Source organism: Cyprinus carpio, unplaced genomic scaffold (genome assembly GCF_018340385.1).
Source record: "Cyprinus carpio isolate SPL01 unplaced genomic scaffold, ASM1834038v1 S000006739, whole genome shotgun sequence".
In the NCBI taxonomy this organism is placed as follows: Eukaryota; Metazoa; Chordata; class Actinopteri; order Cypriniformes; family Cyprinidae; genus Cyprinus; species Cyprinus carpio.
The window spans coordinates 895,564-909,289 of NW_024879338.1; the positions used below are offsets into that span (position 1 = coordinate 895,564).

A 13,726-nucleotide genomic window follows, 5' to 3' on the forward strand; every position below is an offset into this window, starting at 1 on the left:
ACTGCTTTACTTTTATTTTTTGTCATGATGATCACTAGATGATAGATGCAGAAATGTCCTAGGAGGAATTTTAAACACTGACGTAAATTATTTCTTGTGTTCACATAAACAATTCCACAATCCTCGTAATTATTATAGTGCTACCCAGTGGACTGGATTTGTGTGCTCTTGTCTGAGTAGCAATTGGTATTTGCAACCATTCCATCAAGTGATTTTTTTATTATTATTTTTTTTTTTTACAACTTATGAAACTTTACAGAGTAACAAGAAAATCTGGGCAAACACAATAAAATCTGTACAAATTAAATAGCCAAACTATAGTTGAGGATTCAATGTGCCAACCCCAATGGGCATATGAAGACACAATAAAAGGAAGCACTGTCCCATTTCTTTCTCAGAGGTTCCTGTCCCGCATACATATTGACATGGAAAAGAGGACTGTGTCACTGCTGCAACTACTGCTCTTGGTGTATGGGGTCTGTGTTCCAGCTTCAGCTCAAGTATGCAGACTGCTTAGTCAGCCTGTCCTCCCTCTACTTTCAGCACAAAAAGATATCAATATTGGGGCAGTTTTATCATTCCACAGAAGTGCTCTGTTAAAGATGCATACCTTCACTTCCAAACCAGAACCAACAACATGTGGCAGGTCTGTATGAAAACAACTCTTTGGAATTGACACAATAAATTCTTTAAAAATAACTAAATATATAATTCTGATAATCTTGCAAGAATGAAAGACACACAACTGATGCTCTATTTCCACAGCTTCAACTTGCGTGGGTTCAAGTTTGCTCAGACACTGATTTTTGCTATTGAGGAGATAAATAATAGCACACGCCTGTTACCTGGTGTTTCTTTGGGCTTTAGTATATATGATTCCTGTAGCTCTATAGCTCAAACTATTCTTTCAAGCATGTCTTTGATGAATGGTTATAAACAGACTTTGAGTGATACATCCTGCTCTAGTCCACCAGCTGTTTATGCCATTGTTGGAGAGTCAAACTCCTCTCCCACCATAGCACTGGCTTCAGTAGTTGGTCCTTTCAGCATACCTGTTGTAAGAACTCTTAATTATCTGCTCCTTGTTATCATGTTGAATCAGTGTATGATGAAGCACAGGAACATGCACCATTATAAATGCTTTGAATTAAAATGAAAAGCAATTGTTGTAAATATAGAAATGAATGTTTAGATTGTAGTGTTTATAATGTTTATGAAAATTATGTTATTTGTATAGTAATGATATAAAGTGGTTATGTTTCTTGTAGATTAGTCATTTTGCCACATGTGCTTGCCTGAGTGACAGAAAAAGATATCCATCCTTCTTCAGAACAATACCCAGTGATTATTACCAAAGCAGAGCACTGGCTCAGCTTGTAAAGCACTTTGGCTGGACCTGGGTTGGGACAGTCAGGAGTCGTGGAGACTATGGTAATTATGGCATTGCAGCATTTGAGGAGGCTGCAAAACAAGAGGGGGTTTGTATTGAATACTCAGAGGCCATATTAAGCACCGATCCAAAAGAGCAGTTTCTGAAGACATTAGAAGTGATAAAGAAGGGCACCGCCAGGGTGGTGGTGGCTTTTGTTGCATTAGGAGATTTTGTTCCCCTCCTGAAAATAATGGTGCAACAAAACATCACAGGACTGCAGTGGGTTGGGAGTGAATCCTGGATCACTTCTCGAACTCTTGCAGAAACAAAGGAGTACAGTTTCCTTTCTGGAGCTTTGGGTTTTGCTATAGCAAATGCCAAACTCATGGGCCTGCGAGAGTTTTTACTGAATGTGCACCCTGATCAAGAACCAAACAATGAAATTTTAAAAGAATTCTGGGAAACAACTTTTCAGTGCTCTTTCAGGACCACTGGTAGTGGTGCCTGTACTGGCTCAGAGAAACTGGCAGAGCTGCAAAATGAATATACTGATGTATCAGAGCTACGAATAGCAAATAAAGTGTACACCGCGGTGTATGCTGTTGCACATACACTACATAATGTATTGAAGGACTTTAAATCCTCCACCAACAGTAGCACAAAAGAACAACCCACACCACAAAAGGTTAATAAGAGCAAAAAACCTAATAGTAGAATCATCCTGAAACTAATTATGTTTCTGGTCTTTGCTCTCAGATGCTGGCGTATATGAGGGATGTGAGATTCACTGTTAAAACAGGTGAAGAAATTTTCTTTGATGCAAGTGGTGATCCAGTGGCAAGATATGACCTGGTGAACTGGCAGCCTGCTGGGAATGGAGGTCTGCAGTTTGAGCATGTGGGAGTGTATGACAGCTCAATGTCTTCAGAACAACATCTTTGGGTCAATCAGGAGCGTGTCTTATGGGCAAGAAACACTGGACAGGTACATCAATATTATATAATAAATCATAATGGGGCATGTCAAATAACCGTTTAATTATGAAAAGAACAACAACTGAAGAACAGTTAAAAATATGTATAAAGCAACTGCATAAAAGCATTAAAAAACAAAAAAAAAAAAAAGCATAAAAGCAATTATTCCATGGAGAAAATCAATTAATTTATGACTTCAAATCGTCATGCTTTGTGTGACAAATTATTTTTGCATAGTTGCCTGTGTCCGTGTGCAGTGAGAGCTGCCCCCCCGGCACTAGGAAAGCTGTGCTAAAAGGAGAACCTGTCTGCTGTTATGACTGCATTCCATGTGCAGAGGGAGAAATAAACAATGTAACAGGTAAAAAATAAAATAAATAACTAAATAAATAAATAAATAAACATAGTAATAATAATAATAATAATAATAATAATAATAATAATAATAAAGCACAGAGTACCTCTCATGAACATATTATTATATATAATACTGTCCATTTTTCTTTTTCTTCACAGATTCTAATGAATGTTTTCCTTGTGATTTGGACTACTGGTCGAATGAAAGCAAAGACAGATGTGTATTAAAAGTGGTTGAATTCCTGTCCTATACAGAAATCATGGGAATGGTGCTTTGTATTTTCTCCTTCTTTGGGGTGTTATTAACGGCAATAGTATCTTTTCTGTTTTATTTTCATAAGGAAACACCTATTGTAAGAGCTAACAACTCAGAGCTGAGCTTCCTGTTGCTCTTTTCGCTCTCACTGTGTTTTCTCTGTTCGCTTACTTTTATTGGTCGGCCCACTGAATGGTCCTGTATGTTACGTCACACAGCATTTGGGATCACTTTTGTCCTCTGTATCTCCTGTGTTTTGGGGAAAACTATAGTGGTCTTAATGGCTTTCAGGGCTACACTTCCAGGAAGTAATGTCATGAAATGGTTTGGGCCTCTTCAACAGAGACTCAGTGTTGTTTCCTTAACATTAATACAGGTGATTATCTGTGTGCTTTGGTTAACAATATCCCCACCTTTCCCATATATGAATTTGAACTATTACAGAGAAAAGATCATCCTTGAATGTAACTTAGGTTCAGCTGTTGGTTTTTGGGCTGTTCTGGGTTATACTGGCCTGCTATCAGTCTTGTGTTTTGTTCTGGCTTTTTTTGCTCGGAAGCTTCCTGATAACTTCAATGAAGCCAAGTTCATCACATTCAGTATGCTCATATTCTGTGCTGTCTGGCTCACATTTATCCCAGCTTATGTCAGTTCTCCTGGAAAATTTACTGTAGCTGTACAGATATTTGCTATTTTAGCTTCGAGTTTTGGTTTACTATTTTGCATATTTACACCAAAATGTTACATAATTTTACTTAAGCCAGATAAAAATACAAAAAAACAAATGATAGGGAAGTCTTCATAAATCTTTAAACTCAAAGATTACCATGTAATTGAGAAACAAAGGTGATGCAATAAATACATTTCTGCTATAAAATTCTATACCAACAGATAAAAAAAAAATTAAACCAACAGATAAGTATCTGAAAGTATTTTGTCTGTAAACAGTGAAAATAAAGATCTTAAGCTAAAACATATTGCTTGGCCATTTGGGTACTGAGGATTGCTTTTATAACAACTGCTGACACTGAAAGCAAAAATACAGTTCTGTGCCTTGATGGCATGTCATTATCACAACAGCAGCACTACTATGTGTCGGTGGGTCAGTCTAAACCTCTATTTCTGCTCTCTGCAGTATAGCCTTGGACTGCACTTATAGTAACTCTCTCTATGACAGTCATATTCAGGACCTGCATTATATAAATTATAAAATACAATGACTACCTTTTATAGACAATAACTTGTTGCAATTAGAAATAAATAAGCAATAATAGCCTGTATTCATTACACCTTTCTGCATTACGCACAGTAAACCATCAAGACATAGATTTGGCATATAATTTTATACAGTAGTTTACATTTAAATGCAAAGGTTTATACCGCTTTTTTTTGTAGTTTTTATTTTTTTATTTTTTTTATTTATTACTGCACCAGTCACATGGTTATTTAAAAATTATTATATCCTTGTCTATATGCAAAATAATTTTCCATGCATGCATACTTCTGGAAGTATCAAAGCGGTATCTATTAGTTGCAATTTAAATTTGACATTTTCTGAATGTTATTAAACTATATTTCGCTAACCCTGTAACATTTTATTGTTATAAGAATCTTAAAGGTTTTTATTTTATTATTTTTTTTCTGTATCACCCACTCAAATTTAATATGCAAAATAACCTACTAGAAGACTAATAATAAAGAATAATAAACATTCCCTCCTTAACTACAGTTATTCATTGACTTACTCACCTTTCTTAAAAGATCATTGATTATTGATCACTGGATTACAGAGGACAGATCCTTCTTCTAGGATAATTGAAAATTACTGAAGATGAGCTCAACTAAAAGTCTTTGAAGGACCTTTCAATGGAACATTGCACCAACCTGCGGCCTAGTCTTTGCAATCATCAAAGACTTTCTGCACCAAATTGATTTTCTATCATCAACAGTGTTGGGGGTAACGCATTACAGGTAACGCAAGTTACGTTATCAGATTACTTTTTTCAAGTAACTAGTAAAGTAATGCATTACTTTTAATTTAGAAGAAAATATCTGATTTGCTTTTTTCAAAAAAAAAAATAAAATAAAAAAGAGTAAAGCCAGTTACATTGTTTTCCCATTTACTGACTGACAAGTCTCCATGGGAGAAATCAGAAGTACAGAGGCATTGTGTGAACATGATGTAGTTATAGACTAAATGTGAATGTGCATTAATTCATCCCAATCGCAAAAAAAAAAAAAAAAAAAAAAAAAAAAAAAAAAAAAAAAAAATTCAGTATTCATCAAAATGAATTAAAACAGTGAAATGCAAACTCAGAATATGACGCAAACCTGCAATAATTAACTCTTTCCCCGCCAGCATTTTTGACAAAAGTTGCCAGCCACCACCAGCGATTTTGATGATTTTCATTAAATTTGATGGCCTACAGTATATTTTGCTGTATGAATATTTGAATATGCAATACACCAAAATAAAGATCAAAGCCTCTACTTAAATAAAAAAAAAATTCTAGTTTAAAGCAGTCTTTTCTTTATCAACTCTTGAATATAGGTAGGTTTCATACAAATGTATAATTTTGAGCAAAAAGGTGAGAAAATCACATTTTTATCAAAAACTACATCTGGATAATATTCAGTACGATTATCCATGCATAAATTTAGTAAATTGCTTCCATCAACACCTCCAAAGCTTGCACAGCCATATACCACTTCCTAGATCATCATTTTACTTCATAACATTATGGAGTTTTCATTTATATGTTGTCTATTGCTGATTATCACATTATTTTTAATATGCATCTGTTTACATGAGAGATCGCTAGTTTTTTTGTCCTGTTCATGTGTTTTTGTTCGGGAGTTTTTTTTTTTTTTTTTATTGCTGAAGAGTGTTGAACATTCTTCTCCTGTGTTCTACTGTACAGACATGAATTTACTTTTACTTCAGCCTGAGGTTTATTCATACACTTTTTGGTGTGAAATGGCTTTTACATTTGCTATAAATAGAAATTCTTACATTTAAAACGATCAAGCCCTGCTCATATTTAAAAAGTGACACGAAAGTAACACAAAAGTAATGTAACGCATTACTTTCCATAAAAAGTAACTAAGTAACATAATTAGTTACTTTTTTTAGGGAGTAACACAATATTGTAATGCATTACTTTTAAAAGTAATTTTCCCCAAAAACCAACTGTTAGGTTTATTACCTATTGGTACCATTATTTTATATATATATATATATATATATATATATATATATATATATATATATATATATATATATATATATATTATTATATATATATATATATATATTATATTTTTTTTTTTTAGAAATAAATGATTACTCTGTCCTCATACTTTGTCTAATCCTTATAGCATGGTCAGCTTTATGTGTAAGCATATTTTGGCTTCTTTGTAAAGTCTCACCCAACACAAATGTTGCTTTTAAAAATTATACAATTTTAAGTTGTGATGAAATCTAAAATTTAAGAGTTTAAGTTTGTTACAACAATGGTTTATAAATTTCAGCATATATGCAGCCATTGAATACTACAGCCATATAGTACTAATACTAACTTTCCACGAAGGACAAATTAAGGGCTGCAATAAGAAAGATGCTTGAGGGTAAAGTTGATGAACTAGTAAACACACTGTAAGGAGAAAAAAAGAAAAAGAAACAGAATACAACAACAAAATATTTTTTTGAGGCTAACCATGGGAACCAACAAGGAATCTACAGAAGCAGGGCTAACACAAAGGGGAGTGAACAGGGAACAAACAAACAAAAAAAAACCTTCAACAAAATCTAAACAAGCACCCCCATTATGAACAGATTTCACAAATAATAATTCCAAAAACAAAACAAAAATCCAGGAAGGTGGTGGATTGGAGGAGGAATGGAGGAGAAATGGAGGGCAAGATCAGTGGAGTGGAAGGGCCTGTAGACTGTGGCAAAGCAGAAAACTGAAGACCAGTGTGGAGTAGGCAGAGTGGGACTGGTGGAGCAAGAAGCCAAGGCAGAGCCGAAGACCATGGTCTCCATGACCATGACAGGGCAAGCAGAAAGTTCAGGTACAATCTCTTTGGCCATGACAAGACTGGCAGAGGGTTCAAAGACAACCTCTATGGTTGCAACAGGACTGACACCACAGATAGAGGAGAGTTCAAAAACAAAAGAACCTGAGAACAGTCCAGGAGGTGGAATTCGAACTCAGGACACCCAAAACACAACTGTCATATGTTGGTGGGCTGCCCATGAGGCCATCAGCACTGACAGAATCAGACATACTTCTGCTAGGTCCATAGATGGTCACCTGATCTATCACATACTGAGAGAGCAGGTAAAGGCGAGTATCTAAATGTGAGGTATAGTTCAATAAAGAAACAGAATAACATCCACAGGGAAACAGGGAACAAGACTAGCAAGTATGCCAAACATAAGTAAAACACAAGGATTATATATATATATATATATATATAGTGTGTGATATATATATATATATATATATATATATATGTGCGTGTGTGTGGTGTGTGTGTGTGTGTGTGTGTGTGTGTGTGTGTGTGTGTGTGTGTGTTGGTTGTCAAGGGAACTCACGAGGGTAACCATGGGAACTAGCAAGGGATCTGCAGAAGAAGGGCTAACATGGAGGGCAGGTAGCAGATAAAATGGAAACAGAGAAAACACTTAGAAAGAAGATCTGTAAAGTTGCAAAGACTAAAGTCTCAAATACAAAGAGATATTCTTTATAAAAGTTAAGAGTTAACCACACCCTCCTAAAAAGACTCATTCTAACATGCCCCCACATGTCTACATCACGATGTGGGAATATAACGCCACCCAAATGTTCATGGATAGAAAGAAGGCATAACTTTTTATTCTCACCGTGGCTGCCGGTGCCATGTTGTGGAGATGCTGTGTTTCGTTGTGAAAGCAAAGCTACTTTGTTTGGCCTTCCAAAAGATGACAAAACTAGAAATCAGTGGTTAAGTTGTATTTACAACACTGTTCCAGAACAGTCCAACCCAAATATTCAGATGTGTGCTGTGCATTTTGCGGAGGACAAGGACTGACAAGGACTCCTCTGAGAATTGCCTACAATGCCGGTGTCTGTTTCTATAAATTGGGGGCAATACTAACTTTGCAAGGACAGTCTGGCACTTCTGACACACAGTCGTTAAGTATGTAAACATATGTAACGTTAAAGGATTTGCTACTGATGATTCAAATGCGAGTTTTGAGCAGTGTAGAGTAACTGTTAGACCGTGTTGTTTGTCCTTTCTCCGATCACAAATGCAGACATGGTTTTATGTTTATGCAGCGTGATATGCAATGCAACGCATAAAAAGACAGTATAAGTCATTATAATCAGTAATTATGTCCTCACTGGATGCAATAAATCCCTTGTTTGTAATGGGTTTTATTGGTTTTGTCTCATTGCACTGGTGTCCTGACATTTTATCCTATCCGTCAGGCACACAGGGCATCACAGTGTTAAGGGGCGTAACATCTCCGTCACACGGAGGTGTTTTCCTACCTGCGGGTGTCGCTGTTGACAGTGTTATTCCTGCTTCCTGCTTGCCTCGCTTTATCTTACTATCACTCTCTCTTGTTTAAAGTGATAAAATATAACTTAATTCCCACCATATTTCTGATAATATCTATCAGTCTAATCTGATTAATTTGATCGTAAAATTTTATTTTAAATCTGCGAGTGCAGTGCACCTGCATCGCGTTAGCACTCGTTAGCTTGTCATTAGCGTTTCCATTTGTGCCTATTGCTGTTTTCTTTTCTGCTCTCTCTCGCTACTCTCTCTCTCCGGTTTTTCACAAGTTCCTCAAAAAACTGTGGTAAAAATCTTTCATCAAGCACGGTGAGTAAGGGCTTCTCCTTGCCGCATGTATAGATTATTTATCTCTGTCGTTGACGAGGGATTCACATGTGATAAATGCAGGGAAATAGTTAGGCTGACAGAGAAGATTTCAGAATTAGAGACACGCATCCAAACTTTAATTGAGGACAGTAAGAATGTGAGGGCTCTAGACACGGCTTTGGATGCGTCTAGCTCAGGGAGTCCTGTACATTGTTCGGTTCCGGTAACAGGGCCTTTGCAGAAGGGCAACTGGGTGACTGTGAGGCGGCATAGTCGTGGGTCTAAACACTACTCTTCTGTTCCGATCAAAACATTAAACAGGTTCTCCCCACTCAGTGAAGCACCCACTGAGAAACCTGATGAAAGTGCTCTAGTTATTGGCGATTCTATTGTACGGAACGTGGAAATAGAGACACCAGCCACCATAGTCCAATGTTTACCAGGAGCCAGAGCGCCTGACATCTTAGCAAATTTAAAAGTGCTGGCTAATGCTAAACGTAAATACAGTAAGATTGTTATTCACGCCGGCACTAATGATGTTCGACTTCGCCAGTCGGAGATCACTAAAAATAACATTAAACAGGTGTGTGAACTTGCAAGCATGATGTCAGACACTGTAATATGCTCTGGTCCCCTCCCTGCTTACCGTGGTGACGAGATGCATAGCAGATTGTCATCACTTAATGGCTGGATGTCTAAGTGGTGCCCGCAGAATAACATAGGTTTCATAGACAATTTGACAAGCTTTTGGGGCAGACCTGACCTGTTGAAAAGAGATGGTCTTCATCCTTCCTGGGGTGGTGCCGCTCTTCTCTCTAGAAATATGGCACATAGTCTTAGAGTTTGTACTTGACTAACTGGGGCCCAGGTCAGGAAGCAGACAGACTGGCTAAACCGACCGTCTGCTAGCCGCCTCGCGTCACAGAAGTCAGTTAATTCTCAGCACATAGAGACTCTTTCACCTAGATATCACACTATACAGACTGTGTCTGTTCCCCGGGCTAGAAAATACAAAAAACGTCCAAACCAATTTAAGAGCAACAATTTACTTGAGGTTCAACAAATAAAAAACAGATGCAATACGGATAAACAAATGATAAAGCTTGGCTTATTGAATATCAGGTCCCTTTCTACGAAAGCACTTTTTGTAAATAATATGATCACTGATCATAATCTAGATGCACTCTGTTTGACAGAAACCTGGCTAAAAACCTGATGATTACATTATTTTAAATGAGTCTACACCCCAAGATTATTGTTATAAACATGAGCCACGTCCAAAGGGTAAAGGGGGAGGTGTTTCAATTTATAACAATGTTTTCAGGATTTCTCAGAGGGCAGGCTTGAAGTATAACTCGTTTGAAGTATTGGTGCTTCATATAACATTATCCAGAGAAACAAATGTTAATGATAAATCCCCTGTGATGTTTGTACTGGCTACTGTACACAGGCCACTAGGGCACCATACAGACTATATTAAAGAGTTTGCTGATTTTACATCCGAGTTAGTGCTGGCTGCAGATAAAGTTTTAATTGTTGGTGATTTTAATATCCATGTTGATAATGAAAAAGATGCATTTGGATCAGCATTTTTAGACCTTCTGAACTCAGGTTAGACAACACATCTCAGGACCTACTCATTGTCGAAATCATACTCTAGATTTAATACTGTCACATGGAATTGATGTTGATGGTGTTGAAATTATGGAGCCAAGCGATGATATCTCAGATCATTATTTAGTTTTGTGCAAACTTCATATAGCTAAAACTGTAAATTCTACTTCTTGTTACAAGTATGGTAGAACCATCACTTCTACCACAAAAGACTGCTTTGTAAGTAATCTTCCTGATGTATCCCAATTCCTTAGCATATCTTAAACCTCAGAACAACTTGGACAACAAACTGTGGACTCTCTCTTTTCTAGCATTTTGAATACAGTTGCTCCTTTACGCATAAGGAAGGTTAAGGAAAACAGTCTGACACCATGGTATAATGAGCACACTCGCACCCTAAAGAGAGCAGCCCGGAAAATGGAGCACAGCTGGAGGAAAACAGAACTAGAGGTATTTCGTATTGCTTGGAGGGAAAGTAACCTATCCTACAGAAAAGCATTAAAAACTGCTAGATCTGATTACTTTTCGTCTCTTTTAGAAGCAAACAAACATAATCCCAGGTATTTATTCAATACAGTGGCTAAATTAATGAAAAATAAAGCATCGACAAGTGTTGACATTTCCCAACATCACAGCAGTAATGACTTTATGAACTACTTTACTTCTAAAATCGATAATATTAGAGATAAAATTGTAACCATGCAGCCGTCAGCTACAGTATCACATCAAACAGTGCACTATAGATCCCCTGAGGAACAGTTCCACTCATTCTCTACTATAGGAGAGGAAGAATTGTATAAACTTTTTAAATCATCTAAACCAACAACATGTATGTCAGACCCTATTATATCTAAGCTCCTAAAAGAGGTGCTTCCAGAAGTCATATATCCTCTTCTGACTATTATTAATTCATCATTGTTATTAGGATGTGTCCCCAAAACCTTCAAACTGGCTGTTATTAAGCCTTTCATCAAAAAACCACAACTTGACCCCAAAGAACTAGTTAATTATAGACCGATCTCGAATCTTCCTTTTCTGTCGAAGATACTAGAAAAGGTAGTGTCCTCGCAATTATATTCCTTCTTAGAGAAAAATGGCATCTGTGAGGATTTCCAATCAGGATTTAGACCGTATCATAGTACTGAGACTGCTCTCCTTAGAGTTACAAATGACCTGCTCTTATCATCTGATCGTGGTTGTATCTCTCTATTAGTGCTATTGGATCTTAGTGCTGCGTTCAACACTATTGACCACACCATTCTTTTGCATAGACTAGAACACTTTGGTGGCATTAATGGAAGTGCATTAGCATGGTTTAAATCGTACTTATATGACCGCCATCAATTCGTACCATATAATTAAAAACTATCATATCAATCACAAGTGCAGTATGGAGTACCTCAAGGCTCAGTACTAGGGCCATTACTCTTCACGCTTTACATGTTACCCTTGGGAAATATCATCAGGAAACACAGTGTTAGCTTTCACTGTTATGCTGATGATACTCAGCTCTATAATTCTTCGCGGCCTGGCGAAACATACCAATTTGAAAAACGGAATGCATAGTCGATATAAAAAACTGGATGACGAGTAATTTCTTACTGCTAAATTCTGAAAAAACAGAGTTAATTATAGGACCTAAAAGCTCTGCATGTAATAACCTAGAACGCTGTCTAAGACTTGATGGCTGCTCTGTCAATTCTTCGTCATCAGTTAGGAACCTAGGTGTGCTATTTGATAACAACCTTTTCTTTTCAAAGCCACGTTTCTAGCATTTGTAAAACTGCATTTTTCCATCTCAAAAATATATCTAAATTATGACCTATGCTCTCAATGTCAAATGCAGAAATGTTAATCCATGCGTTCATAACCTCAAGGTTAGATTATTGTAATGCTTTATTGGGTGGTTGTTCTGCATGCTTAGTAAACAAACTCCAGTTAGTCCAAAAATGAAGCAGCTAGAGTTCTTACTAGAACCAGGAAGTAAGACCATATTAGGTCGGTTCTGTCAACACTGCACTGGCTCCCTATCAAACATCGTATAGATTTTAAAATCTTGCTTATTACTTATAAAGCCCTTATTGGTTTAGCACCTCAGTATTTGAACGAGCTCTTGTTACATTATAGTCCTCCACGTCCGCTCCGTTCCCAAAACTCTGGCAATTTGATAATACCTAGAATATCAAAGTCAACTGCGGGTGGCAGATCCTTTTCCTATTTAGCGCCCAAACTCTGGAATAACCTACCTAACATAGTTCGGGAGGCAGACACACTCTTGCACTTTAAATCTAGATTAAAGAGCCATCTCTTTAACCTGGTTTACACATAGCACACTAACACGCTTCTAATATCCAAATCCGTTAAAGGATTTTTAGGCTGCATTAATTAGGTAAACCGGAACCGGGAACACTTCCCATAACACCCAATGTACTTGCTACATCATTAGAAGAATGGCATCTAAGCTAATATTAGTCTGTTTCTCTCTTATTCCGAGGTCACCATAGCCACCAGATCCAGTCTGTATCCAAGTCAGAGGGTCACTGCGGTCACCCGGATCCAGTACGTATCCAGCCCAGATGGTGGATCAGCACCTAGAAAGGACCTCTACAGCCCTGAAAGACAGCGCCCCACTAGAGCCCCAGAGACAGATCCCCTGTAAAGACCTTGTCTCAGACGACCACCAGGACAAGACCACAGGAAACAGATGATTCTTCTGCACAATCTTACTTTGCTGCAGCCTGGAATTGAACTGCTGGTTTCGTCTGGTCAGAGGAGAACTGGCCCCCCGACTGAGCCTGTTTTCTCCCAAGGTTTTTAATCCATTCTGTCACCGATGGAGTTTTGGTTCCTTGCCGCTGTCGCCTCTGGATTGCTTAGTTGGGGACACTTCATTTACAGCGATATCGCAGACTTGATTGCAAATTATTGCACAGATACGATTTAAACTGAACTGAGCTGCATGATGACATCACTGAATTCAATGATGAACTGCCTTTAACTTTCATTTTGCATTATTGACATACTGTTTTCTTAATTAATGTTGTTCAGTTGCTTTGACGCAATCTTATATTGTTTAAAGCGCTATATAAATAAAGGTGACTTGACTTGACTTGACACGCTTGAGGCATTCGGCCAATCACAATGCACTGGGTAGCTGGCCAATCAGAGCACACCTCGCTTTTAGAATGATGAGCTTTGTAAAAATCTACACGTTTCAGAAAGGCGGGGCATACAGGAGAAACAATAATGTACATTATGTGGAAAATAATGTGTTTT

General features: G+C 37.3%; 1 protein-coding gene across 1 annotated transcript; it reads left to right on the forward strand.

Annotated features, from left to right (window-relative positions):
• Nucleotides 1-384: 384 nt before the first annotated feature.
• Nucleotides 385-3,903, forward strand: LOC109044832 (extracellular calcium-sensing receptor-like). The gene is made up of 6 exons (XM_042755663.1): nucleotides 385-646; nucleotides 766-1,057; nucleotides 1,269-2,057; nucleotides 2,129-2,356; nucleotides 2,584-2,707; nucleotides 2,863-3,903. Exons 1-6 carry the CDS (start codon nucleotides 426-428, stop codon nucleotides 3,762-3,764), a joined length of 2,556 nt encoding a protein of 851 aa, XP_042611597.1. The 5' UTR covers nucleotides 385-425; the 3' UTR covers nucleotides 3,765-3,903.
• The last annotated feature ends 9,823 nt before the right edge of the window (nucleotides 3,904-13,726 follow it).

Bases quoted from the DNA above. Each gene is read 5' to 3' on its own strand.
- LOC109044832 (XM_042755663.1), top strand. From the start codon at position 426: ATGGAAAAGAGGACTGTGTCACTGCTGCAACTACTGCTCTTGGTGTAT. The intron at 647-765 runs GTCTGTATGAAA...CTATTTCCACAG, and splicing joins GAACCAACAACATGTGGCAG to CTTCAACTTGCGTGGGTTCA. The intron at 2,357-2,583 runs GTACATCAATAT...ATTTTTGCATAG, and splicing joins GGGCAAGAAACACTGGACAG to TTGCCTGTGTCCGTGTGCAG.